Here is a 27,360-nt window from a genome sequence, read left to right as displayed (position 1 = left end):
ATACCAAAATATGTTTGGCTTCTGTGCTTGAAGAACTGAGCTTCTTGAGTGCCTCTCTTTCATAATTTTCCTGGTTTGGGGGATTTACTGGTTCAGTGGGACCATTTTTTGTTTACCTTGCTATTGGCTGTGTGGGATTTTATCCTTTAACTGAAAGGCAGGATGTTTTATGGACATTGTCAGTTTGATTCACGCACCTTATTCAATGAAATCCTTGTGGTCTAAGTAGAATCCTGCTATTTATTAACCTCTGAATTATTCCAAAGTTAATCCACATGGCCTGGAAATTTGAGTAAGCATCTCTTCTTCCATCCTGTTCCCACAGTTTTTCCAGGTACTCCAAATGAGCCTGCTGAGCACCAGTTGCCATTGGCTTGGGGTGCCCTGGAGAGCCCTAGGTGGGTCTAAGATAATGGAACTGCCATGCACTTTCTCATTAAACAGCTCAGGAAATTGGCAGTAATTAAAAATGCTGAAGTTAACTAAATAGGGCTGTCTCTGAAGGGCAGCACTTCTATCTCTGCTCTCCCCATCACTTCAGAAAGAGATTTCTCTGCAGAAATGTCTAATTTATGATTTTTAAAGGCAGCCCTAAGAGAAAAGGGCCATGGAATAGAGATGTGGAGTTTCAAGGCAAAATCCATCCTGCGATTAATGGAAGGTGTTGGACCATCCCTTATTAATAGAGAGCTTCAAGCAGCAAGTCTGACCAGAGGAAGATGAATGGGAAATGTGCAAAATGTTGGAAAATGCAGTGGAAGATTCCCAGGTGTCTCCCTGCTGCACACTCCTCATTAATCAGGATGGCTTTGGCTGTTCCCAGTGGTGACACCACATCATGCTGGGACAGGTCACTGCTTCTGCCAGGGACAGGTCACTTCTGCCACACTCTGTCCCCTGCAGGGCCCTGAGCAGGGCTCTGACTTCTCTACAAATGTAGACTTTTGGCTCAAAGAAGACATGAGATGTTCCCTCTTGACAGTTCTTCACTGTTTCTTTGCTTAAATTGTGCCCAGAGGTGACTGCAGAGGTTTCTGGTCACCATCATCTGCTGGTGATGCACAGCAGGCTGGGGTGACATCCAGCTGTGGCCCTGGGGGCTGCAGGAGGTACCTGGCTGCACCTGAGCCCTGTGGGTGGTTGGTTGTGTCACTTAGGCCCTGGCAGTGCTGTGTTAGAAGCTGCAGGTGGCTGGGACAATAAAGCACTGTGATCCTGCATGTTTACAGCAGGAGACAGTGAGGGGATGGGAGAACTGGGACTGAAACAGTGCATATTCCCACAACTCAGATAGATGAGTTCAGTTTTAGGGGGTGGAGCAGGGCAAAATAAGTGAACATGTAGAATATTTGTAAGCACAAAACTTTAAAAAAAAAATCACAAAAGAATCAAGCAAGCAGCATTTATGAGACCTTGTTCCCTCACTTGTGTGTTGGTACAAGACCTCCCATCTCTCCCCTCTTCCTCAGCGCTGAAAGAGCTGTCAGCATTTGATTTAGGTGTCACAGGAGCCTTATAGAGTGCTTGGATTGACCTCTTGAAGTAAAACAAACTTTGTAATGGGATTAACTGGCTTCTTTCTTAATACTTGCCGTTTTCACATGCCTTCCCTTAGCACAGCACACTGGCAGCTCCACCAGGATGATTATTTGGAGCCAAAACATGCACAGTCTGTCACATTGCTGCGAGCTAGGATGAGTTTTTGTCTGCAACCCTGCCATCCCCGTGCCCAGGAGGCCTCCAGTAATGAGTTGTGTTCATTAGGCAGTCTTTCTGATCCTTTCCATCAGAGAGGCAGCAGTGTCATTAGTGAGGAACTGGGAGGCATTGCCATGGGCAAACATTTCTCATCCTGCCCTCTGACCTCCTCAGGGCTCTGTGGTACCCTGGTTTCTCCTGCTTTCCTGTTAGCTCAGCTGATTGCTGACACCCAGCCCAGTATCCCAGGGATAGTGCTTGGGGTGGAGCCAGGAGCATCCCTGGAATGCTGCAGCAGGAGCAGCCACATTTGATTTTCAATTTTGGTTTTACTAATTGTTAATATTAAGTTTAGTATGTTTTACATATTGTTGGTCTTTTACTTTTAAAATAATTTCTTTATTTTTAAATGTGATCTTTACTTTTAGTTGTTTTAATGAGTTCTTACTCAACAGTGCCTTTGGAGAGTCGAGTATATACAAAAACTTATGAATCTTCACTTGTTTTCTAAGTTTATATTTTGATGGTTTGTAGAAATAGCTTTTTTATATTAGTTAGTTGCCCTCTTGCTATAACATAATTATTTGTTATGGGTATTAAGGTTTTATTTAATATTGAGTATGTTGGCCCGTGTCTACTAAAATTTTATTTTTAGTCTTTATTTTTTTACTTTAACTTTTTGCTTTAATTTAAAAGTCTTAATAATAGGTTGAGTACTCTCAGTTTTAGTTATCTTTGTTGGATTTCTTAAATTATTTGAAACTTTCTTTTTAATAATTTAAATACTTTTTTTTTTTTTTGCTTTTTACAACTGGTTACTAAAATTTTTATAGCTCTCTGAGTAGCTTTTGTTCTTTTTTAGAATAACACAAATGTTACTTAATATGCCTTTGTGTTAAGGGTGGCTGGGGAAATGAGAATGCTAATGAATGAGGTGTAAGTTAAAAGGGTGACCTAGTGATTCTTCATTTCACAGGCACTTAAGGTGGGAAGCCTGACCCTTTTTTTAATGGAACATTTTAAGGAAAGCAAGTGGCTGCATTACAAGCAATCTTCCTGTCACATACACACAGGTCTGGAGTCTGTGGTGGTGCAGAAATGTAGGAGATGCAGTCATCTAACAATTTTTCTCTTTTGCTTTTAAAAGAAGTAAATTTTGAAAGAATCTGCTGTTGGATATCAAATAACTACAGAGGTAGCAGATGGCATTGTGTCCCCATCCCCAGAAATGCTATTCATTTCTGATAATAAATCCAGATATCCTTATTAGTGAGACTTCTGGCAAATGCTCTGATTGGAAACCCCATCCTTCTCAAGGTAGACATTAAACTTTCTCTAACAGCACTTCTCAAAAGTGCTCTTTTGAGAGGAGGCACCAGAAAAGAACCAGCTCCAGTCTCAGCCATGGCTGATGTGCTTCCTCCTGTTTGCAGCTAAATCACACTTGTCACTTGCTGAGGTACAAGCCAGGAGTTTGCTGCCATGTCTTCAGATTAGACACAAACCAATGCAGACCTGCAGAGGGTTTTTAATCCAAACACGATTTTGGGATTTCCCTGCTCTGCAAATGTAGACTCTTGGCTAAAAGAAGATATGAGATGTTGCCTCTTGACAGTTCTTCGCTGCTGCTTTGCTTAAATTGTGCCCGGAGGCGACTGCAGAGGTTTGCACAATCCAAGGGAAGGTTCTTAGGGAAGAGTCAGTGTTTGGCAGAGCCCACAGCTCTCCACAGCCTGTGCTCCTGTGGGTTATTTTTGCCTTTTAACTGCATCAAGTCCCCTGTCATGTCCTGCTTCTGCCATTGATCAGTGCTAAACAGCAGGACGTGCTGGCTGGGCAGAAAGGCAGCTCTACCCACTCATTAAGAGATCTAATTACTGAGGGGAGAGGTGTTGCTGTGCTTTGAGCACTGAGATGTTAGACAAATGCTTGGGGATGTCACTCTGATGGCAGTTCTTATGTAGATAAGTCACTTCTGGCTGTCACCCTGCTCTGTGGTGTGCTGGGATGGAGTTAATGGGCACACAGCATCCCTAGGCCTGCTCAGAGCTGCCTTGCACACTAAATACATTTGTGCTTTGCTTCTGCTTAAATCTGTGATTGAGGCTGGCTTTGGCAGGCCTGGACTGGGGGCTGTTTAGTTGGCAGAGTTGCTGTGGCTGTGTTGTTGGTGTTCTGTGTAGCAGGGCTTACCTGGCTGTGTTCCCTGATAACCTCCAGCTGTTATCAGAGCCCTCCCCATCAGCACAAGCCACGGTGGGTGACAAGCCAGGAATGCTTATCAAGGGCCATTGTGCTCTTATCCAGCCCTTCAATAATACATGGCATTGATTTTTGCTGTGGTGAATACTATATAGTGTTTACATTCCCCAGAATAATTCAGCAGGGTAAACAGCTGAATTCTGTGGAGGTAAAGTCAATATTAACAGCATTCAGGAGAGCACTGGCTGTCTCTCTTTGATGGAAAGCAGCATTTTCTCTTGCCTGTGCTTCCAAGGGGCTGTGATTTCTGCAGAGCAGTGCTCCCTCAGAATGCCAGTGAGATTCTGTGGCCCCTGGGGCTGGGCTGGGATGCAGGATATTGCCTATCAGCACTTTTTGCAGGCAGTAAATTCTGCTGCTGCAAGTGCCTTTGGCTGTTTTCTGGGACTGTGGCCATTCACAGCTTCAGTTCAAAGGTGGAAGCCATCCATTATTTATCTAGTTGACCTTCTGGAGCAATTTGAGGTGTATTTGTGCCGAGGATCTGCTGGAATTGCATGTTACAGGGTAAACTGAGGATGCTAATGGAAATTCTGTGGTGAAGGCTGCAAACAGCTCTTGTGGCACGCTGCTTCCCACTGGCTTTGTGGCAAGTGGAGGAGCCCTGTGGGCTCAGATAGCCTCTGACATAAGTGCACACCTCCAGGCTGCGGGCATGGCAGTGTGAGCACTGAAACCAGCCCATCCTCAGGCTCGGCGCTGCACCTGCAGCTTCAGATGGTTTGTGCTGCTGCTATTTTGTCCTGCACGTGCTGCTTTGAGTAACAGCAGCTCAGGAGGTTGCTCTGTGGTGGGGCATGGAGCAGGAAGGTCCTTCATGCCTCGTTTGGGGGATGTCACTGGTACCATGGAGTACCAAAAACTTCCTTTTTTCCTTCCTGGAGAGGCTGAGATCTGCCAGAGTGCTTCTCTCTTCCAGAGCCTCTCTGTCTCATGGTTTTTGGTGTTTTCTAGCACCTCATTAAACAAAGAAAAAACACACAGGATGAAACAGTTCCTGCTTAAATAGACCCTGACATCATCATAAATATGTATTGCTCCTGGAAAAGTGGCAGGCCAGGAGTTGATGGAGCCTCTGGGCAGAATATGAATGCCTTGATTTTCTCTCCCCCTGAGCAGCAGTGGAGAGGGCTGCTAGGACCAGCCAGCAGAGACCCAGCTATAATTGCTTGCCTGGAGCAGTAACATATTTCTGCACACCAGCTGAATACCAATGAGGACAGAAGGAAGGAAGGTATCAAACAGAACTGCAGGCAGGAGGAAAAGGAGGATAAGTGATTAAAGGAAGGACTTAGAGGCCAAGATTGAAGACAATGGGCTAGTTCTGATGAGGGCATTTTACCAGGGAGTGATTTGGGTTTTTAATGAATTTTTTTTTCAGGAGCTGAATGCATTGCAGAGCTGGTTGGTGAGCAGGAGCAAGGGGCCAAGCAGTGTGACCCCAGGTGCCACTGAAAAGGCTGCTGCAAAGACAGAGGCAGGGAGAGGAGAACTGAGCCCAGGATAACTTAACTGAAAGCAAGAACATCCTTTTGAGATTGGTGAGATTAGATTTCTCACTTGGGCCTTTTCCTTCCCAGTTCTACTCTCTGTAATTGCTCACAAGAGTCTGTGCCACATGCTCTGGGATGACCCTGCTTGAGCAGACAGGTTGGACCAGGTGACCCACTGTCCCTTCCAGCCTGAGCCATTCTGGGATTTAGGTTTAAGCAGTGAGAACCTTTGAAATCTCCTTCCTCTGTAACTGCCAGCTTAGGATAGAGTTTTCCTCACCCCTTGTGTGCTTGGAGATGAGAATCAGGGGGCAGAGTGGCCCCTCCATGAGCACAGAGCTCCAAAAGAGCTGCCCAGCAGTGCTTCCCTGCTCTTCTGCCTGTTCCTCAGGATGGTCCTGGCTGCACTGCCTTCTCCATGGCTGCTCCATGGAGTGGAATAAGGCTCAGTTTATTTGAATTCTGTCCTTAAGGGGAAAAAAAGCCCAGAAAAGAATCCAGCCCAAAGCAGCATGATGTAACTTCCAAGCCTAAGGTGAGAGGAAGCCAAGCCTAAGGTGAGAGGAAGCCCTGCAGCATCACAGGGTGTTTTGGAGCATTTTAGGTGCTTTGAAAGCACATACAACCCATGAACTGCCTCTGAATTATCCTTTAGGGTCTGGTAATGGGAACTAAACATGGAGATCTAATGAGCTAAAAATAAGGCTGGAAAGAACAGGCTTAGTGTCTCATGAGTCACCGAATGTCAGCATCTGCCTTTTCTTCCTGAAATAATGTTGTGGAGGCTTTGGAGGAGCTGTGGGGGGCGGGGGGAGGAATGAAACCTGGCAGTGCAGCCCTCATTGCTAAGCTCCAAAATCCTCACCTGTGTCCCTTTCTGTGGGCAGCTGCACGTTAAAAATAGCCTGGGAGAGGCTGTTTCCAGGCAGCAGCAGCAGCAGCAGCGTGTGAGGTACCTGGGCATCCGTGAGCGCTGCTCCTGGGTGACGTCAGCGCTCTGCAGGGACAGCAGTGTGATGCTGGACCCGTGTCTTGGCCAAGCTGAGCATGTGGGGAGTGCTGAAAGGCTTCCAACCTTGCCCCAAAGCTGCTCAGAGCTGGGAGCTGCAGCCACGCCGTGCCCTTTTCCTGCGCAAAACGGGCTTTGCTGCATGAGTGGCGTTCAGAGGTTTGCCTTAGGGGGGTGTTTTGAGAGGGAAAGGTTCAGAGGTTTGCCTTAGGGGGGTGTTTTGAGAGGGGAAGGAACGTGTGGGTTTGACCTATATCCTGCACATCATGTCCAGGAAGCCTGAAAGGCGTAATGGGAGGAATGTACTCTCATTTTCACCTCCATTAATTTTATCGGATCGCCGCTTTACATCTAATCGTAATTGCTGGAAATACAGAGGGAAAATTGTCCTGTTGCTCCCTGGCTGATCAGCTAGAGGGATTGTTTTAAAGCCACATAAATAGAAAAAGGTGCTGTTGTTTAGTGTGATGTTGGGCTTGGGCTGAAAACATCTTTTTTTGTACTGGAAATGTTGTTTGCTTTGTTAGAGGGAATCGGTGAATGAGCAATTGCTGAGGCTGCACAGAAAGGAGAGATTCCTGCAAGCAGCCAGGTGCAAAATGTCTCAGCCTTCTGAAGCATCATAATGGAGTTTATTTGCATGAATTTTTGGAGCCAGCTTTCCAAAAGCAAACAGAAATACCAGCTCTGTTTGGTTTTCCCCAAGCAGCTGATGTAAGGAATTGTAGCCAAATTGAGAGCAACGTAACCTTTCCAGAGGGGAGTGGGAAACAAGGTTGGAGAAACTATCCCCAGCTGAGCAGATGGTGGGCCCACAGTCTCCTGTTTCCAAAGAGGAGCTCTGTATGGGTATTTAAAACTCCATACAGAGCCTACTTTAGGATTTGTACATTTTAATGTACTGCTGCCTTTTCCCTCGCCACCACAAGCTCTGAAATGGCTGGGGGTAATTCCTGTACTGCTCATGCTCTTCAGGCTTCTAGTGGAGAGAAAATGGGGGAATTACCAACTGATTCACTGTTGTTGATGTTAATACAAACTCAAATATTTTCTTACCAAACCCTCCTCGCTGAGCTCTGCGTCAGTGCTGTGTCCTTTGTAGGAACCCGTGTCCTTTGTGAAATGCGGCCCTCAGCTTCCACCTGCTGTTCAGAGCCAGAACGGCAGCTCTGCCATGAATCCAGGAAAATAAAAACCATGGAATATCCTGAGTTGGATCCTTGAGCCCAGCTGCTGGCCCTGCATAGGACCATCCCCAAGAATCCCACCATGTGCCTCGGGGTGTTCCCCAAATGTTTCCTGAACTCAGGCAGGCTTGGGGCTGTGACCACTTCCCTGGGAGCCTGTTCCAAATATTAATGTAAATTTCAATCCCAAGTGCTGAAAGGTGAATGAGATGAAAGTGGAATTTGAAAAACAATAAAAAGCAGGTACTGCTAAGGGTGTTGGTTTGGCTCAGAATTGTATTTGATGTATTTTGCCAGAACTTGGCTAGAAGAGGTGATTTCCACTATTCAAATGAGGCAGTTTGTAGCTGTTTTAAGAAGGAATGTGCTCTCAGTTCTACACAAGTGTGTTGTTCTTCTCTTTTCCAGCTAAAAACCACAGTGACACCCAAGTGTTCTTCTACCTGTGGATTATCTTCTGTTTCATCAGCTCTTGCTATACCCTCATTTGGGACCTGAAGATGGACTGGGGTCTCTTTGACAAAAATGCTGGTGAAAATACCTTTCTCCGAGAAGGAATTGTCTACCCACAGAAAGTGCGTATGCAGCCTGCTCTTACCTTAGGACAGCCTTGTAACACTTTAACCAAACTTGCTGAGTTTAGAGCATGTTGCAGTTGCCCACTGGAGCATTTCAATGCTACAGCCTGGGATTTTCCAGCAGTAGAGCTGATTTGTTTCCAAGAGATCATTTCTCATTGAAATGATCAACAAATGAAATTTGTTTCCAAGAGATCACTGCCCTTATTTTGTCTGAGTTTGAGCAGCAGATTCTGTAGCTTCCCAAAGACCTGATGAGGTCTTTTGGATGCAGAAGGTGTTTGATGAGCTGTTTTGTTCTTGTTGCTCCTCAGGCATACTACTATTGTGCCATTGTAGAAGATGTCATCCTGCGTTTTGCGTGGACCATCCAGATCTCCCTCACTTCCATGCAAATCTTTCCCTACGCTGCAGACATCATTTCTACTGTGTTTGCCCCTCTTGAGGTGTTCCGGTAAGGCTGCTGGGCTGAGCAGCTCATTTCTCTTGGTTTTATTTTCACTTTTTTGTTCTACAACATCAGAATGGGGGGGAAGCAGCTGGATCCTTGGATGTGGAATATACTGGTTTTTGTTTCAAGGAGACCAGGATTAGCAGGAATATTTAATCCAAACAGGGTGCTGAGGGAAGAAAAGGGTAGGGGGCTTTGCCACAGTTTGGAGCTGAATCCTTCACATTGTGTTTGCAGTTCCTTCTGAGCCATGACATAATCTTGAAGGGTTAGTTTTTACCAAATTTCTTGAAATTTCCAACTAAAACTTCTCTTGAGTTTCAAGTTTCCAATTTTCAAACCTCTTTGTATTCTGTGTCATTGATTTGGATCCTGCAAGCTTCCAGGAGTTTTAAACACCTTTCCTGTAGCTGGAAACCCACCCCCACAGCTTCCTGGGAAGAACTTGATGCTGACCCTCTCTCATGTAGGTGCTGAAAGTGCCTTTTGTAGGAATGTGCCTCCTGTTGAGAGAGTGACAAGACTATCCTTTGTCCCCTCAAAAAGGAAAGAAGCCCAGAAGTTTCTCTCCTTGATTACATGAAAAAGCCACCTCAGAGGCCTGGGGGACTTCACCTCAAACTTAAGGATAGCCAGTTGGACAGGAGCCAAAAAGTCCCACTTGAGCAATTTACTAGAAAAAGAAGTGAACAAAGAAACGAATGGCTTTTGTGGGGTATTTTACCAGGATCAAGAACCTCTGGCACCTGGCTCAGTTTTTCTCTGTTTGTTATTTTACCTTTTATTAAACCTTTTTGTTTCCAACACTGCCACAGATGCCATCCTGCTGATTTTTATGCCTCCAAGGGTAGCTGTGCTATCTTGAGTGTGTTTTAGACCTCCAAAAGCTTATGAGACCTGGCTGGAAGAAGCTCCTATAACAGCATTTGCCTTGTAATGCTTGAACAATGTACCTCCACGCTGTCCATATTAGGATAGATTCTGTAGTTCTCCAGAGGAAAAATGTTGCTGTTAGCCACTAGATTTTTCTCCAGTGCTTTGCCAAACGCGGGAAACGCCTGCAAAAGTGGAACTCAGTTGGTAATTCTCATTTTTTCCTCTCCATCCATCCATGCAGGCGGTTTGTGTGGAACTTCTTCCGCCTGGAGAACGAGCACCTGAACAACTGCGGGGAGTTCCGTGCCGTGAGGGACATCTCGGTGGCGCCGCTCAACGCCGACGACCTGACGCTCCTGGACCAGATGATGGACCAGGAGGACGGCGTGCGCAACCGCCGCAAGAGCAAGCAGTGGAAGCGCAGCCTGAGCGTGTCCCTGCGCCGGCCGCGCCTCGGCACACAGTACGTTCAGCCGTGCTCCAAATAACAACTTCTGCTGTTTGCACATCTGTTCTGTCCCCCCTGCGCTCTGAGTGTGCACAGTGCTCAGAGGAGATTGCACTTGTGCTTCCGTCCTGTTAAAGACAAAACCTTTTCCATTACCTCAAACTCTTCCCTTAGGATTCAGAAGCTGTCAGAATCATGTTTTTTGTCTAGTCTTCATCATTATCTAGAGACAACTTTATCCATGCCAGTAAGGTAATTTTTCCCATAAGTAGTGTTATTCCTACTGCTACATTTTTATGTAAGATATGATAATATTGTAGTACACATTTCTCATTCAACTATTTTTTTTCCTCTTAGATTTCTACACTTTTTATTGAATAGAGATTTACTAGACCCAGTTAAATCAACCTACTTGAGTCATCTAGCTTTATGACCTTTACTTGCTAGAAAATTATATATTTTATCATAATTCTGGACATTCTACACTGCTCTTTAAATGGATATCTAAATTTATATTTAGATTAACTGATAAAAAGGAAAGAAAAAGCTTAAAAGAAAGTAAAAGAACTGCTACAGAAGCCTGCCCTGCAGCTGCTGCTAGTGCCTGTTGGTTGTTTATGGGCTGGGAGTCCTGCACTGGGAGTCCTGCACTGAGAATGGCACAAAGGGTTGAAAGTCGTGCCAAGATTTTCAAAGTCACGCAAAGATTTTCAAAGTCATCAAAGGTAGGGCAGGTCCAACTAAGTAAACGAGCATTCCTCCCTCTGCCAGAGAATTAATCCATCCTTTAGGCATTTGGGGTTTACCAGAACCCCAAGTGGAAAGGAAAGGGAAACTCCTGAAATCAGGAAAGGGAGTTCCCGTTTTACTCACTCTTTTTACAAGGGTCCCCTCCTGCAGAAATAGGCTGCCAGAGGTTATAAATGCAAACTGGAGGAGAGGTTCTCCTCGAGCAGACATTTCTGAGAAAGAGGGAGAGGGGCTTTTTATACCTCATGGTGACAGAAGGGCCAATGGTTTTAAACTGACAGAGGGCAGAGTTAGATTAGATATTAAGAAGAAATTCTTCTCTGTGAGGGTGGTGAGGCCCTGGCACAGGGTGCTCAGAGAAGCTGTGGATGCCCCTGGATCCCTGGAAGTGTTCAAGGCCAGGCTGGATTTGGCCCTGAGCAATATGGATGTCACTCACATCCCTGCCTCTGGCAGGGGGGTTGGAACCAGATGATCTTTAAGGTCCTTTCCAGCCCAAACCATTCCATGTCTCTGTATGATTCTAGTTATTCTTTGGTTAAGGTTCATATGTAAGATCTCAGACTCCTTCCTCTCTCAAATCCAAACCCATACATTTTTTTTCTTCCCAGCCATCATCCTTGCACCCCAAATGTTGCCCCACCCTGCACCCCAGCCCCTGAACCTGCCCACTGTGTGTTTTCCCTGCAGTTCCAGTGTCCCGTGTCCCTCCTGCCCTGGCAGCACAGCTGTGCCGCCCTACCCTTTGGCCAGGGAGCAAGCCGAGGCTGAGGCACAGCAGGTCAGGAGTGTTGTGCAATCCCTGCAGCACTGCCTGGGAGGGGTGGGAGAAGGAGGAGGAGGAGGAGGGGTGCTCTGGCCCCAGGGCTGTGCTTGGCTCTTGTCCCTGCACGGATGGGACCAATACCAACAGCCCCAAGGTGGCTGCTAGAGACTGAAAAATGTTATGCAAAGGGAATGTGAGCCAAAGGCTGCTAGAGTTCCCTCCAGCCATGCCCATTTATCCCTCAGACATGCAGTGAGTGGAGATGTGCCAGGCATATCCCTAAAGGACTTCCTGCTCCTTCCTGCAGCCCAGCAGGAGATGGAGCAGGAACACTCCTGTGGATCCTGCAAGGGTTTGGTGGGGTTCTGTGGGGAGGGCTGAGCAGGTGCCCCACATGTCACAGCCTGGCAGGTGACACTGGCCATGGGCAGAGTGGGCAGTGCCACAGGAGGGGGATGCTGAGGGACAGCTGGGGATCTTTACAAGGCTCTGCAATTCCCAGGGAGAGTGGGAGGGTGTGAAACAGTAGATTGTTTATTCCCCCTCTGCATAAGAAAGACATATTTTCCCTTTTTTTATTCCCCCAAGTGGACTGTGGGTTTGCTGTCTGCACATCATTCCAGGAATTCCTTCTCCCCAGTGAGTGTTTTGTGTTTTGTTCTTTTCCAGGTCGAAGGCTTCTGACACAAAGGTATTGATAGAGGACCTAGCAAATGAAGTGAACACATGAGATGGCCACGTTCTCTTATTCCACATCCTTTGTTTTCTCGTTCTGTTCCCCTCTTCCCCAAGTAACCCGAGCTCTGGTACAGATCCAGCTGAAAACAGGAGAAAACACTGAACACGTTTTCTGAGCTCTTCCAGACCAGATCCTATGGACTCCAACAAGCTCACTGTGTTTCGTTTCTTTTCTTCTGGGTTAATTTTAATGTTCTATTTTAAACAAACAAACAAACAAACAAAAATAAAATATTTTACTTTGTTTTGCCAATAAAGAGGACAGTTCAGGAAAGAAGGATTGTTTACAGTCTCAACAAGGACATACAAACCTTATCTGGATAATGAAGCATCATAGGGACTCCCTCACGGGACAGTGCCAAGAGCACACTCAGTTTCTGCTTGGCCCGGTTTTGACTGGTTGAAACCGGACTTTTTAAATCTGATTTTTTTGTTGTTGTTGATTTTATTTTTCAGTTGTTTGGTTTTTTTTCCTTCATATCCAGCGCTGAGGCACTGGCCGCACTTGCAGGGAAAGTGCACTTAGAGCAGTATCTTCATTCATGAAGCTACTTTTTAATTTGATGTAACTTTTCTTATAATTTTTTGGAAATATGATGTATCTGTTGCATATAGTTTTCACATTATTTATGAAACTTAACAACCATATGAGAGTGATTTTGAGTCCTGTGCAATGAAGGTTGTAATGGTAAAACAAAGTGGGGAATGTAGATTTCCATCTCCAGGGTTGTGGGGTGATGCCCCCTGCAAATACCTCTTCAGTGAGACAACTTGCACCTGTGTGTACCTTCTCTCTCTTTTATTTCTTTTCAATTTTATTTTAAACCAAAGTTTCTCTTTCTGATATTTTTTTAGTTGCTGCTGCTGCTTCTGGGCATGTCTCTCATGCCAGTTCAAAGCCAACTTCTCCACGTGTGAAAGTAGTGCAGATGATCCTAAGGAAAGGAGAGTTGGTTCCCACCAACAGCACAAACCACTGAGCGAGCAAAGGCTTTGGAACTTCATTCTCCAGATCCAAAAGTACTTTTCCAAGCCTTAGGTGTGTCATGAGGGCATCTCAGTCCGAGCAGGGAGCTTTTCAGGAGTTCTCCAGCAGCCCAGCAAGGTGGGACAAGGCAAGGAGGTGTCAGTTCTCATGGAACAGAGGGGGTTCATCAGGCTGGGGCTTAGGAGTGGTGGTGTGTTTCAGGGAGCATGGAAAGAACTGTGGTGTGCCCACCTGATGGGGAAGGTGAGATGGAAACAGCTCTTCTGTGGCTCCTGGTTTAGCAAAAAGCCTCTGTTGGGCACTGTCCTGGTCATCTGCCCCTTGGCTCATCTCATTCTCCCAGTTTGGCAAGTGGGATACTTGAGCAGATTTGGGTAATGGACAGCTGAGCAAATCATGTTGGAAGAGAGATGTGAACTCGATGGTCTCGTTGGTCTCCCCTCCTCCTGGGAGGGAGCCATGGAGCCCTCAGAGTGCTGTGGTCCTTCCCTTCCCTTGTTCTCCCTGGGTGTTCCAGGGAAGGGTGACACTCCTGACAGAGGATCCTCACCTGGCTGGTGCCAGTTTGGGCAGTGGAATGGCAGGAATCTCTCCTCAGTTGCTGTTTGGTGGTTGTTTCCCTTAATCAGCACCAGAATGTTGCATTTCCGCAGCTTGCCTACTGTGCCTCTTGCCCAGAGGAGCTGAAGAAGGAAACTTGCTTCTCTTCATTTAGTTGGGAATAGATTAAAACCCTTTAAATAGATTAAAACCCTGTTGTGGTGCTGCTCCTCTCATCTCCCTCCGCGTGGAGCTGCTCTGGTGGGAGCAGAGCTGGATGAGTGGGGCTGTGCTGGATTCCTGCCTTTACCTCCCTCAGGTCAGCTCATGCTTTAAACAGAGCATTCCCATTCCCATGGAAGTGCAGTCTGGGATAAAGTCCCTTAAAATATTTCAGCCCCTTAAAATATTTCCGTTCCTAATTAGCACTGGTGCCATGTCCAAACCATGTGTGGGTATTTGCAGTAGTGGGGAATGGAGCCATCCCTGCCTGGGGAGCTGAGGGGAGGGCAGCTGAACTGGGAGGGAGAAAATCCAAAATTATTTGGATTTATTCAAATCAAGTAACACCACTGGGTGTTACTTAAGCAAAGTGTTGTGCTTTTTATACGAAGAATCTGAGCTTTACTGGTAATTATCTTCCTTTCAGAAGGAAATTAAAATGCAGAGAGACATTGTGAGCAGTTTGGTCTAGTGGAGGGTGTCCCTGCCTGTGGCAGGGGGTTGGACCTATATGGTTCTTAAGGTCCCTTCCAACCCAAACCATTCCATGGTTCTGTGATTTGGAAGTGGAGCCAGTCCCCTGGGAGCACCCTGCCTTCCTCAGCTGGGCTGGAGAGGGCAGGGCAGGGCTGGGTGGCCTGTGTCCATCTGTCCATCCTGCTGCTGTTCCATCCCACCCTCTGCTTCCCTACGTGACAGGGTGGGTCGGGTTGCAAGTGATTAAATTCTTATTCTGTAGTTTACCCAAATCCTTATGGGAAGCAAGAATTCAGTCTGTCCATCTGCCCTGCTCCTTGCTCTGCTCTTTCTCTTCCCTTTTTCTGTCTTTGCTGGCAGGAGAAGTAAGGAGAAAAAAAACAAAAACAAAAACAAAAAAGGGAGGTAGCATGCTATGAGGAGCAAACATGATCTCCTAAAATAAAACATGGTCCCTTTTGGCAGTGAAGATGCTGTCTCGGGGGAAAGCAGCCTGAATTCCCAGAAGTGTGGCTTTTAAAGGCTCCTAGCTCCCAGCCCTGCATCTGCCTGTTCCCTCCCTCCCAGAGATTTCTGAGAAATCAGGCGTGCAGATTCCTCCTGAGAGCGAGCACTAAAGCTGGGATGGCTCCACGTCTACAGGAACATCTGGCCAATAAAGGGAGACCTAATGAAGCACAACAGATGGTGAGAGAAAATAGCCCTGTCCCTCCTTGGGAGCAGCAGGAGCCAGGGGATGGGGACATCCCCAGGGTGGCTGCATTTTCTGAGCTGGGCTCTGCTCAGGGGTGCCTGAGAACACTCCTGTAGGGACAGCAGCAGGGTGGCAGTCCAGAGGGACAGAGCAGCATCAAAAGGAGCTGAGGGGTTTATCCTCTGCTTTTGTTGTTGGGATGCAGCTGGGTGGGAGCTGGAAGCTGAGGAAGTCTTTAAGCTGTGGATTTCAGGTGCTGGGCTGTGCCTTGTGATTCAGTGGAGGTTGGATTGTACAGCTCTGAGGATGCTGTGGAGCTGCTTTGGAGTGGTGAAACCCATCAGGATGGTGCAGTCTAAGGAAAGGAGATGCCACCCTGTGGCATTTGTGACTTTTGGAGATTCCCTTTGAACCTCCTTCTCCATGCTGATTCCTTCCAGCTTTCCATCCTGCTGCTCCTCTGGGGATTTTGGGGTTGCAGGGGGTGAGGTGTTGCAGCACCCAGAGTTTATTTGCTGGCTGGGGTTCCCCGTGTGGCTTTGGGAAACACCAGGTCCCTGTGCTTGGGCAGGGCAATGCCATGTGCCATGGGTGTGTTCCTGGCAGGACAGCAGGGCAGGATTGGGATCTTTGGACTCAGCAAGCAGGAGTGGCGGCTCTCCAATGAGAACTGATGCTGTCCCACCACATTTTAAAAGAAATGCATTTGCAGCACTCCTGGCTGCAGCCTTTGTGTATCCAGTAAGCTCCTACCTCTCTCATCCAGGTGCATTCCCAAAGTCAGCTGGTGTTCATCCTACACCTTTCCCAACCCTGCTCCTGGCCCTCCTCATTCTCTCAGTGTCTTTGCTGTTTAATTCCAATGAAAGGGGTCTGGCAGCAGCCTTCAGCATGAACATCTTGGAATGGGAGAGATCTCTGGTGGAAATCTCAGCAGAGCTGGATCCTGCTGCTCCTACTTCCCTAAAAACCCTTGTGCTGCTCCTTCTGCCTCTGTGCTGGTGCTCAGCTGCCAGGCCAGTGTGGCAGACAGGGAGGAAAGCACTTCCTGCTGCAGGAGATGACAATCCCTGGGGATTTCACTTCCAACGAGCAGTGGGGACAGTGTGAAGCCTTTGCTGTGTTTTGAATGGCCATGGGGGTTTGGCCTTGTCCTGCAGGGATGTGCCCTGCCCTGCTCTGCTCACTGGGCTCCAGGGGCTGTGTCCCCAGCGTCAGGACATGTGCTGGGAAGTGTCCTGGGGCTGGGACATGGCTTGGCAAGCTGGGACATAAAAGCCACTTTGCTCACATGCTGCATCCCAGCTCTGTGTCCTCTGTCCTCTCCTCCGCCCTTCTGCCTTGCACTCACAGGGGGAAGGTGATCTTCTGCCTTAAACATTATTATTATTTTTTAATTTACATTTTTATTCCAGAAGGCAACCAGATTGTTTTGTCTCCTTGGAAAAGAGGGGCTGGGGCTCCTGGGGGAAGGGTGGTAAATCCCTGGGGTACCTCTGCAGCGGTCACGGCTGGGCTCAGTGGCTGTCACCTCATCAGACCTTGCCTCCTTTTCATGACCCCCATCCCAAATTCTGCACCTTGGGGCCAGTGTCCCCTGCTGCCACTGTGGCTAAACTGGTGTGTCACCATCCCTGGGGGCTCCAATCCCTGGGAAGGAGAGGGAAGGGACCCAGCACGGGAAGCTCCCTGATGCTGACACCCCAGCCCTGCTCCCGGTGGGAGCCAAGGCTGCCCTGGCCTCGGCACCACCCCTGCCTGGCACGGTGCCCTGTGGCCTGACAGTCCCTCAAACTCTGTAAACCAAATTGCAAACTCTTCACTCCAGAGGAGGAATTGGGCATCCTGGTGGAACTTGCCGTGACCTCTCCGTCCCGTAGGTCCTCGTGGCCAAGGATGGGCGCTCGGGAGGGGCCCAGAGTGGAAATGCCAAAGCTCCCCCCGGGCCCCGCTGCCGCCTTCCTCTCCCCCTCCCCACTGTGTTGGTCTAAATGATCTTTCTATGAAGCCCTGTAGATGTCAAAAGTAATTATGGAGTGTGATTAGTCCTCTGTGGGTGCTTTCTTTCTTCCCCCCTCCTTTCTCTTTTGCTATCCCCTTCTCCACTCTTCTGTTTTGGCTCAGTGGAAAAGGTGAGGACAAAGAATTGCCGCTTGCTTGGACTCATGATGTATCTGTGACTGCGCTATTAGCTGTCTCCTCCTCCTCCTCCCTTCCCAAATGGATATAATTTTTGAAGTGTGGAATTCCCTTCTTGATAAGTAGGTTTGAAAAAAAAATACTGCACAATGTGATACTGTTTCATAGTTTCTAGGTGGTTGTATACAGCAAAGTTACTGTGATTGTGTTTTTTCAAAGGAAAAAGTGATTGGTTACGAAATCTGTCCTTTTTTCATTATTACAAGCTCTTTGTTTTCCAATGATCTGATGGCTCTTTTGTCCCTGGTCTGTGTGTGTCTTCCCAAGTGCCACCCCTGTGCTGCATCCACCCACGGAGCAATGGCTCCTGCTGCTCCTGCTCTCTTGGGAGCTGTGGGATGTCACTGGAGGACATCCATGTCCTGGGAGAAGGTGGATGGAGGTGCTTGGAGGAGGGAGCTGTCTGAGGAGGGGTTGGAGGGGCTCACAGGAAGCAGCCCAGCTTTCCCCCAGCACCAGCCCAGCTCACACTCTGCATGCCAGGGGCTGGTGCTGGAGAAAACCCCCTGCCCAGACTGGGCTGTGCTGGCCACAGGCTCGTGGTCCTTTTGGGAGCCTTTGGTTGCCTCTCTCCAGCTGATCCCCAGTGCAAGGGGATGTCCTGCCAGCACAGTGTGTGACCAGTGCTGAGCAGCCCAGTCCTGGCTTGTTTGGGGTCTGTGCTTTTATTTTGCTCTTTAAATCTCTCCATTGCCTCCTGCAATCAATCTGCCTCCAGAAGAGAGCCCAGAGCCTTGAAATCACTCTAAGCCTGTTGCTGCTCACAGCAGCCACTTCCCGGAGGTTTAATCCCAGCCACAGCTCCCTGCTGGCATTCCTGGCTGGTGGCAGGAGCCTGGCTGGTGGCAGGAGCCATCCTGCCACCCTTGGCACCTCACCCCAGCTCCATGGGGACATCTCCCAGGTGTGTGTCACCTCCAGAGCCCAGGCAGAGGAGCCAGGATCCCTTTCTGGAATGGCCTGCAGGTAAGGATGGGTCCTGCTGTCACAGGGGCGGTTGTGGGGACCTCAGTGCTGGGGACAGGATGAGGGTGGCTCCTCTGCCCTGGGCTTTTCCACACAGAGCTCTCAGCTGGCCCTTCCTAGTGAAGATGCTCATTCTGTCCCCCATGGAGTCCCCCTGTGTCAGCCCCAGTGGGGAAGGAAGGAAGCCCTTGGGCTCAGGTTTGGCTGTGATGAGGGCCCCATGGCCACCAGGGTGGCCGGGGACATTTTAAGAAGATAAAAGTGATTTCTTGCTGCTCATGCTGGCAGGGGCCGGTGCGGCCAGAGCCAGGAGGATTAAAACAATTTCATAATCCTGGTGATTTCCTTTTGATCGGGATTATGAAACCAATCACGAATATCAAAAGCCACAGCTTAAAGCGGCAGCCGCAGCGGGGCCGGGACACCCTGGGCCTCCTCAGAGCCCCGGTGCCCTCAGGAACGGCAGCCCTGGCACCTCCAGGTGAGCACTGCCCACCCGGGACCCCTGTCCTGTGTGGGGGGACATGGGGAGGGGCAGGATGGCAGTGTGGGTGTGCAGGGCCTGGGGAAAGGGGGGCAGGATGGGAGTGTGAGTGTGCAGAGCTCAGGATGGGGGTGTGGGTGTGCAGGGCCTCAGGATGGAGGGGAGGATGGGGGTGTGGGTGTGCAGGGCCTCGGGGAGGGGGTGTTGGTGTGCAGGGCCTCAGGATGGGGGTGTGGGTGTGCAGGGCCTCGGGGAGGGGGTGTTGGTGTGCAGGGCCTCAGGATGGGGGTGTGGGTGTGCAGGGCCTCGGGGAGGGGGTGTTGGTGTGCAGGGCCTCAGGATGGGGGTGTGGGTGTGCAGGGCCTCAGGATGGGGGTGTGGGTGTGCAGGGCCTCGGGGAGGGGGGCAGGATGGAGGTGTTGGTGTGCAGGGCCTTGGGATGAGGGGCAGGATGGAGGTGTTGGTGTGCGGTGGGCAGGCACGTGTGGCATGCCGTGTTTGGGGGTAGGGATGTGTAGAGATGCACCCAGCTCAGCTCCCACTGCTCTCCTCCACGGCCCTGGCTCGCCGTGGGTTCAAGCAGGATTTGGCCTCCGGGAAGCAGGGGAATTTAGCACAGCTGCAAACGTGTGATGCTCGCAGGGAGGTGCCGAGAGCCGGCGGGGCAGCGGGTCATGCGGGACAGCCCCCCGGCAGGGCCCAGCTCCGCTCCGCAGCCCACACAAAGGACATTCCTGAGGGAGGGCCGGGGCAGGATCCCTCCATCCCGGACCGCTGGGTTCCCCTCCTGTGGCGTTCCCTGGGTGGCGGAGGGGGTCAGCCCCTGTCCCCAGCGTGGCGGTAGCCGCCGTGGCCCTGCGGGGACCGGGCCGGCTTTGGCCGGGTGCGCGGAGAAGAGGAGGAGGAGGAGGAGGCCGGGGCGGGAGGCAGGGCCAGCACGGCCCCACAGCCCAGCCAAGCGGCTGAGCTCGGGCTCGGCTGGAGGGGCTGGGATTTGCTGGTTTGGCCGTTTTTTTTTTTTTTTTTATTTCTTTTTTTCCCTCCCCTGCTTCCTTCCCTTCTTCCGCTTTCTTTCTCCTTCTTTCCCAGCCCTCTCCCGATGCTGCTCCGGGGGTAAGGACAGCCCTCGCATCCCGCCCGTGCCCCGTCCCGCTCAGCCTGGGGCTGTGGGGCGGCCATGGGGCCCGGGGGTGCCACGGGGATGCTCCTGCACCGCGGCCACGGGGGAGGCTCCTCCGGGGCCACCACGGGCACGGGATGGGACGGGATGCTCCCGGGCAGCAGGAGGGCAGCGGCTGCTCGGTGCCACTGGGCCGGAGAGGCGGGCACAGGACGAGTGCCACGTGTGGCCCCGGGGGCCGGGGCGGAGCAGGGGCTGGCTCTGGCTGCTGGCACCTCGACGAGCTGTCGCCGGGAGGGATTTGTGTTCCGCGGAGAGTTGGGGCCCTGGTTTAGCTCAGGAAGTGTCAGTTCCCTCCGGGCTTTGTGTGGGTGGGCACTGCTGGCAGTGCTGCCCAGGCCCGGGCCACCCGTTTTGGGGAACGACCGATCCCTCATTGCTGCCCCATTCCTCCTGCTCCCTCATTGCTGCCCCATTCCCCCTGCTCCCCAGTGATGCTGGCAGGGTGTCGGTGCTCTGTATGGATGGGTGGCCTGGTGCTGTGTCACCTCGCTGTCCCCTTCCCCTACAGGCACACGCCGGTGGCATTGCGTGCATTTACCCCGCAGGGCAGGTGGGGTGATGCCCTTTGTGGGCAGGCAGGGCTCATTCCCTGCGTTTCGTCCCCGCAGGAGCCATGGAGGGGAGCCCTCCCACTGAGGCGCGGCGCCTGCCGCGGACCCCCAAGCAGCAGCACGCCCAGGGCGGCCGCGGCCCGGCCCCGCCGGAGCGCCCCGAGCCCCGCGGCCCGCACGCCGTGCTGGAGGCCAAGGTGAAGGCGCTCAAGGAGAAGCGGGGCGGGCGGCCCGGGACCCCCACGGCTGCCCCCGAGCGCCCCTCGCCCAAGAAGCCGCGGCCCCGGCGGGGAAAGGCGGACGTGGAGCCGCGGGTTCAGCTCCGCACGTACCTGACGGACGGGCTGCTGGACGGGGCCGAACCCGAGCCTGGCAGCGGCCCCGCGGCCCGCGGCGGCACCCCGGGGCTCTGGAGGGTGCCGGCAGCCAGGGGAGATGTGCCCGGCGGCGCCGAGCTGCCCCCGGACAAGGGCAGCAGCAGGTCCTGGCACTGCGCCTCCCTCCATGAGAGAGCCGCCCGGGATGAAGCGGCCCGGAGCCCGCTGAGGGAGCGGGGCCGAACCCCCGTGCCCGCGGCCCAGAGCTGGGAGCGGCTCTCGCTGGCTGAGCGCGTGGAGAGGAACCGGCGGCTGCTGCACGAGGTGCTGGGCCTCGCCGCTCCCGGTGCGTGGTTTGGGAAGGTGGGAGGGAGGGAAAATCTTTGGGATGACGGGAGTCCTCCAGCCTCCCTCTCTGCAGGTGCAGCTCCCTGCTGCCCCACACCCCAGGGCTGCCCCATCCCCTGCACGGCACGTAGGAGGTGTTCTGGGTGATACCTGCCAGTCCCCTCTGGTGTCCTGGTGAGGAATTTCACTGCTGAAAGCAAGAGCAGGAAAATTTCGGGGACACACTAGATCTGTGGGCATCACTGTCCCTTTGCAAGCTGCCGCCAGAAAAGAGAATAAAGTTTTTCTTTGATGGCCCCATGCCCCCATCCCCACGGTCCCACACCTACAGCCAGGTGCTGCTGCCCCACGTTCCACTCCTTTGGGATCTCCCAGAGGCAAATATCTGGGAGAGCCCTGTGGAGGGTGGTGGGATGGGATATATGGGGGTGCTATCAAGAGGATGGGGGGCTGCCATCCAACCAGGCTAATGCCTTGTCCTTCCTGCATTTCAGAAATGCCAGCGAGTGATGGGGACTGGGACTCGGGGGTTTCGCTGCAGGATGCTGAAGGCTGCAGGTAGGTCAGTCCCAGCCTGGCAGAAATGGACATTTCCTTCTTTCCCACTCCCCACTCTTGTATTTTAAATGCACCCTTTGAAGCACCTCCAGGGAAGGGTTGTGGGGCAGCTGGTGGGGGAGTGTGGCTGGGCCCCAGGGATGCTTTGGTGGAACAAGGGACAGAGCTGAGTGTCCCTTGGTGTCTGAGCTCAGGACATCCCTGCCAGGACGCCAGGGCAGGCAGGGAGCTGGGGAAGAGGATGGGACAGAAATTTGCTCCAGGTGCTTAAGAGGATCGAGGCAGCAGGAGTGTGTAATCTTGTTGGGCTAATGGAAAACCTTACAGGTACGGACTAAAAATAAGGAGGTGGCATAGGCAGGTGAGAGGCTGGGGGCTGCAAAGGGCAGATCAGTGAGTGGGGAAAGCCCCCCAGTGTTGTGGTCACTGCCTCTGCTCTGCTCTGGCAGCTGGATCAGTGGTGGGCGTGCAAGGCAGAGCCAGGGATGCAGCATCTCCCGTGGGCAGGGCAGCCAAGGCCTGGGGAGTTCTGGGCCTCCCGTGGTGCTGCTGGGGGGCAGCGTGTGCCCACCGTGCTGCACTGAAGAGGTTAAGGCCGGGCTTCCCGGGGAGGCTGCCTGAGCTGATTATTTTAATCAGGAGGATTAGGGCCATGGCCAGCCAGGAAAGCAGTGGTGCAGCAGGGAGAGCTGTCAGGTCCCTCACCCTGCACTCAGGGGGGGCTGGGAGTGCGGGGAAAGACCCCTGCAAGGGAAGGGAAGGCAGCAAGACAATCGGGTCAGGGGGTCGCCCTAAACCTCCCTGGCTACAGGCAGGGATGGGAAGTGCTGCCTGCCCCCATTTCCCTGTCCACCTCTGGGATGCCCATGGCGCACAAAGCACTGGCTCGGCCGAGCCCGTGCCCGAGCTGGGTGGGTGCTGAGCCCGTGCCCGAGCTGGGCGGGTGCTGAGCCTGCCCCAAGGTCTCACCTGGCCCCGGGGGGTGCGGTGTGCCCGCCCGGCCATCCCTGGCGCGGCCGCCCGCCCGCCCCATGAACGGCGGCCAAGCCCCGCTTTCCCCGGGCAGGGCAGCCTCGCCGTCACTGTTAAAGCACGTCTAATCCCTGTTATTTTTTCCTAATCCCGCTGCCTGCTGCGGGGCTGCAGGGCCTCGGTGGCCGGGCAGGAGCTGGAGCTGAGCCCGCGGCACGAGCAGGCCAAGCAGCTGCTGCAGCGCGCCCGCATGAAGGCCCGCACGAACCCGCTGCGCGCCAGCCACGACATCCTGCTGCTGCCCAGCGCCGTCCCGCAGCCCAGGTCAGTGCCCCACGGTGCTCCCAGCCCACAGCCGCGTTTGGGGCACATCCACGCGGGGTTTGGAGCCGGCACATGTGTGCAGGCATGTGTGCAGAGCTGGGGTCTGACCCGCTGCCTCATACCCGGGATGTGCTCGGTGTTTGGGATTTACTTGTGGGGGGTATCAGTGGTGGGAGGATGGTGTTTCCCAGCTGATGGGGAATGTTTTCCCGGGCGAAAGGGAAAACTGGTAGGAGGGAGAACTCCTCGCTGCAGGAGGCTGGACCACAGCGGCGTCTCGCCAGGTCATGTGCGATGTGGTGTTCCCGGAATGATTAACCACACACCTCGGGCAGGGAAGGGCCGATGGAGGTCGAGCCCTGCCAGCAGCCGCAGCCCCTCCGCATTTCAGTTTCAGGCTGGAGGGAAGCAGGGCTGTGCACAGCCCGGGAGCACCGGGCGGGCTTTCCTCCTTGCGCTGGGTTTTGCACTTTCCTCTTTTCGCACCGGGTTTTCCCCCTCCCGCCCTGCTTTCCCAGGGTTGCCGAGCAGCTCGCCTGCAGGGCGTCCGTCTGTCTGTCCCCATGGCAGGGAGCCCGGCGGGCGGCCGAGCGTGGCCCCGCGGGACGGCGGGAGCCTGAGCGATTCATCCAGCGGGGAGTCGAGCTGCGGGCGGCCGCGGCGGCCGCGGGGACCGTCCCCGTCCCGAGTCCGCTTCGAGGACGAGTCGGCGCGGGACGCCGAGGTGCGGTACCTGGAGCGGCTGCAGCTGCGGCAGCGGCGGGCGCTGGGCTCGGCCCTCGCCTCGCCGGAGCCGGCGGGCAGCAGGCAGCCGGGGGACGGCGCCGGACAGCCCAAAGCCCGCGGGGGCGACCTCGTGGCCGGGGGCAAGTGCAGCGCCTGCGGCTCCTTGCTTGGTGCTGCCGCCGGCCGGGGCACGGACGCGCAAGCTGCCCCCGAGCTGGCCAAAAGCAGCCCTGCGGCACAAAGAAGCGTCCCAGGGGATGGCAGAGGGCCGGGCGCTGGCCAGACAGAGCCGAAAATCCGGCCTCTGGGCCCAGGAGGGTCCCCGCTGTGGATCCTGCCCTCCCGGCAGCGCATCCACACCGAGAAGATCAAGGAGACCTACATCGGGGATGTCACCTACATTGACGAGGTGGACTCGGCCCTGGAGAGCACCGACACCTCCGACGGCTGCCGGACGGACAGCGAGGAGGCCGGACCGCGCAGCCCCCCACCTGCGGGGGCACCGGGACCCCCGCACCCGCGGGCACAGAACTCCCCGCGCTGCCCCGCAGCCCGAGCCCAGGGCCAGGAGGGGAACGTGTGCGGCCAGCGGCGGCCCCGAGGGCGGGGACTTGGGTCCGGGCACCGTTTGCCCCCCACCACCGGGAAGAACCAGCGGCCGGGAAGATGGGGAAGCCCATCGACATCTGGGGGGCAGCAGCAAGGGAGCGATGAACACAGCTCGCCCCCCGCAGCAGCCCAGTGAGCCCCTGGAGCCTTCCCCGCAGCTGAGGAGCAGCACCCCCATCCCAGGCACCCACGTCCCTGCTCCCCCTCCCACCAAGAAGGCCTGCGCCCAGGTGCCTTGCAGGAAAGCGCTGTTCTCCGGCAGCAGCCGCCAGGTGCCCAGCCAAGCAGCCCGGGGCCCGGAGCCCGATGCCGGCAGCACAGCCCCCTCGCAGCCCGGGGGCACGGCGGGCCCGGCCGAGCGCCGCAGCCCCCGCTGGCTCCCGGGGAATCCCCTCCGTGCCTTGTCCACCAACAACTGCAACAACACCCACGGGCAGGACGCCCCGGGGCCGGGCAGAGGTGAGAGACGCACGCATGGGGTGCTGGGGGTGTCCCCAATGAAACTGGCGTGTGACTGTCTCTCTGTGGCTGCAGGGACGCTGTCACACCCCGCTGGCAGCCCTGTCACCGCCGTGCCCCTCGAGGCTGCTGATCCTGCCGTGGAAGGTGCCGGGATGTCGGGAGCGCAGCCACAGCGGCACCCGGCCGGCAGCGCCGCACACGGGTGGGTGAGCATGGGCAGCCATGGCTTCCAAACCGGGCAGCCATGGCATTAAAAACGGGCAGCCCTGGCTCCCACACCGGGCAGCCCTGGCATCCAAACAGGGCAGCCATGGCTTCCAAACCGGGCAGCCCTGGCTCCCACACCGGGCAGCCCTGGCATCCCAAACCGGGCAGCCCTGAGCATCCCTCCTGGGCACTGCTGGGTTGAGCTCCCTGGCTCCAAAAACCTCGCAGAAACCACGGTGTGGGTGTTTGTGGGAGCTGTGTTTCCCCACATCTGGTTCTGCCGGGGATGTTGGAGCCGATGTGACAGAGGTGTTTCGCTGGTGTTGGGTGAGGAAAATCAGCTGTCTTGGGGCTTTCCAAGTGCGATCCTGCCGGCCCTGTGCCTGGTGCTGCGTGTCTCAGACTGGCAGGAGAGTTCCAAGGTGGTGCTGGGTCCTCTGAGCCCTTGGGGCAGAGCAGGGGACTTCTGAGATGTGTTAAACCCCTGAAATAATGGAGAAAACAGGGAGGGAACCCCTAGGGCCACTTCGGGTAGTGACAAACTTGTGTGTGCTGGGGCACTGCTGAGGGGAGGAGGCTGTTCCTGATCTCACTGTGCACCCCAATCTCAGCGTGCACCCCAGTCTTACTCTATACCCCGGTCTCAGCGTGCTGCAGCTCTCGGGGCTGCCAGGGCGGGTGCAGGATGCAGCCCCAGCCCGGAGGCAGCTGCAGGTCCTGCAGACGCTCGGTGTGTGACCGCCACGCCTCTCCTCCTCCCCGCAGGGAGCTGGGCCGGCCTGTGAGCCGCAAGGGCAGCGGCGCTTCGGCCTCGGGGCTGAAGAAGCTCCTGTGCAGCCTGAGCCAGAGCACCAAGCAGCGCCTGGGCCGCTTCCGCTGCTACAGCATGGAGCAGCTCCCAGCCCCCGGCGGGTCCCCGCAGAGCAGCCCCGGCGTCAAGAAGTCACCGTCCCTGCAGTCCCTGCAGCTGGTGAGCATGGACATGCGGGGGTGCCATGAGGAGACACAAGGGAAAGGATGCTGGGCTGGGATGAAGTGTGCCTGAGTGTGGATTTGTGGCTCAGGTGGTCCTGGAGGGGGTGTGGGGGGATGAGCCACCCCAAACCTGCTGTGTTTGAAAAGCCCAGAGCCAGTTGGGAAGTGGAAGGGGGAAGGAGGGAGAGAGGGGTGGTAGTGGAAGAGCAGATATGCTCATCCCTCCTCAGCAGTGAGCTGGGGAGTGCTCCAGGGGGGGTGGGATGTCCTAATTCCTCTACTCCTCCTCCTCCATTCCCTCGGCACATGATGTCTGTCCCTTCACATTGTGGTGAAGAACTGCGGTACTGCACAATGTTTGTCCCCATCTCAGCCAGGTGTTTGTCCCCAGGTGTCACCCTTCTGCCAGCCCCAAAAAGCTGCCTCTATCCAGAGCCTGCATCCCCAGCTGGGGAAGACACCTCGTGCCAGTGCCTACCTCCTGCCCCAGAGCACGGCTGACAGGTAGGACCGGGCCTGGCACATCCCTGCGGTGCCCAGGACGCTGTGCTGGGGTGCTGTGGTGGCTCAGTGCCACCAGGGGCTGCAGCACTTCCCTTGTCCCCTCTCCCCGCAGGAAGGGGGGCTCGGGGCCGCAGCGCTCGCTGAGCGTGGAGGACATCGGGGCGCCGGGGCAGCTGCGCGCGGTGGGGCGCGTGGTGCAGGTGTTCCCCGATGGCACCAGCCAGCTGGAGCTGCAGCGACCGCCCCACGGCGCTTTCGGCTTCTCCGTCACCTCCGGGCACGGCCGGCCCGACACAGGTAATCCCAAAGCTTGGCACACTCTGATCCCTCCATGGTTGCTCCTGTCCCAGCCCAGGGGTGAGCTCGGGCACCGGTGCAGGGGTGCTCCATTGCTGCGGAGCGCTTGCCTTGGGACACAAGCCCTCACCAAAGGCTGTTTATCACAGGTTTGTTTCTGTGCAGCCCCTGGGCTCTCACCCATCCCCGTTCCCCCCGCAGGTGTCTACGTGCAGGAGATGGCGGATGCTGGCACGGCCAAGCTCTACGCGGGGCTCCTGGCCGTGGGGGACGAGATCCTGCAGGTGAACGGCGCGGCCGTCTCGGGGCTGGGGCTGGCCGGGCTCCGGCAGCTGCTGCTGAGCGCTGACAGTCTGTCCCTGCGAGTGCTGCGGCACCGCCCCGCGCCGCGCTAGCCCCGCCACCGCCCCTGTGGAGGCTGGCCAGAGGAGGAGCATGTCCCAGTGATGGGAGAAGGACGATGTCCCGCTGATGTCCCAGGATGCTGCAGAATGGCATGGA

The 27,360-nt window shown here is 54.1% G+C and overlaps 2 protein-coding genes across 3 annotated transcripts in view; both read left to right on the top strand.

The window, feature by feature from the left end:
- The window catches only part of XPR1 (xenotropic and polytropic retrovirus receptor 1), a 109,482-nt gene extending 96,949 nt beyond the window's left edge, over window positions 1–12,533 (top strand). Inside the window, exons 12-16 of one of the 2 annotated variants that reach the window (XM_059478596.1) lie at window positions 8,058–8,224; window positions 8,542–8,681; window positions 9,796–10,017; window positions 11,443–11,533; window positions 12,188–12,533. In XM_059478596.1, coding sequence (XP_059334579.1) covers window positions 8,058–8,224; window positions 8,542–8,681; window positions 9,796–10,017; window positions 11,443–11,533; window positions 12,188–12,202 — 635 coding nt within the window. In that variant the 3' untranslated portion in view covers window positions 12,203–12,533. The remainder of the gene's footprint in view (window positions 1–8,057; window positions 8,225–8,541; window positions 8,682–9,795; window positions 10,018–11,442; window positions 11,534–12,187) is intronic. The other variant, XM_059478598.1, reaches the window with a different exon arrangement.
- Window positions 12,534–17,733: 5,200 nt separating this feature from the next.
- On the top strand, window positions 17,734–27,254 carry KIAA1614 (KIAA1614 ortholog). The gene is given in 12 exon segments (XM_059478468.1): window positions 17,734–18,000; window positions 18,002–18,240; window positions 18,242–18,342; window positions 20,618–21,223; window positions 21,720–21,783; window positions 22,930–23,079; window positions 23,650–24,289; window positions 24,291–25,078; window positions 25,849–26,053; window positions 26,450–26,562; window positions 26,675–26,859; window positions 27,061–27,254. Coding segments are annotated over 12 exon segments (3,552 nt in total).
- The last annotated feature ends 106 nt before the right edge of the window (window positions 27,255–27,360 follow it).

Source organism: Ammospiza nelsoni, chromosome 9 (assembly GCF_027579445.1).
Source record: "Ammospiza nelsoni isolate bAmmNel1 chromosome 9, bAmmNel1.pri, whole genome shotgun sequence".
Taxonomy (NCBI): domain Eukaryota; kingdom Metazoa; phylum Chordata; class Aves; order Passeriformes; family Passerellidae; genus Ammospiza; species Ammospiza nelsoni.
Note: the sequence above shows the minus strand (reverse complement) of the source record. Positions and strands in the feature narration are given on the sequence as shown.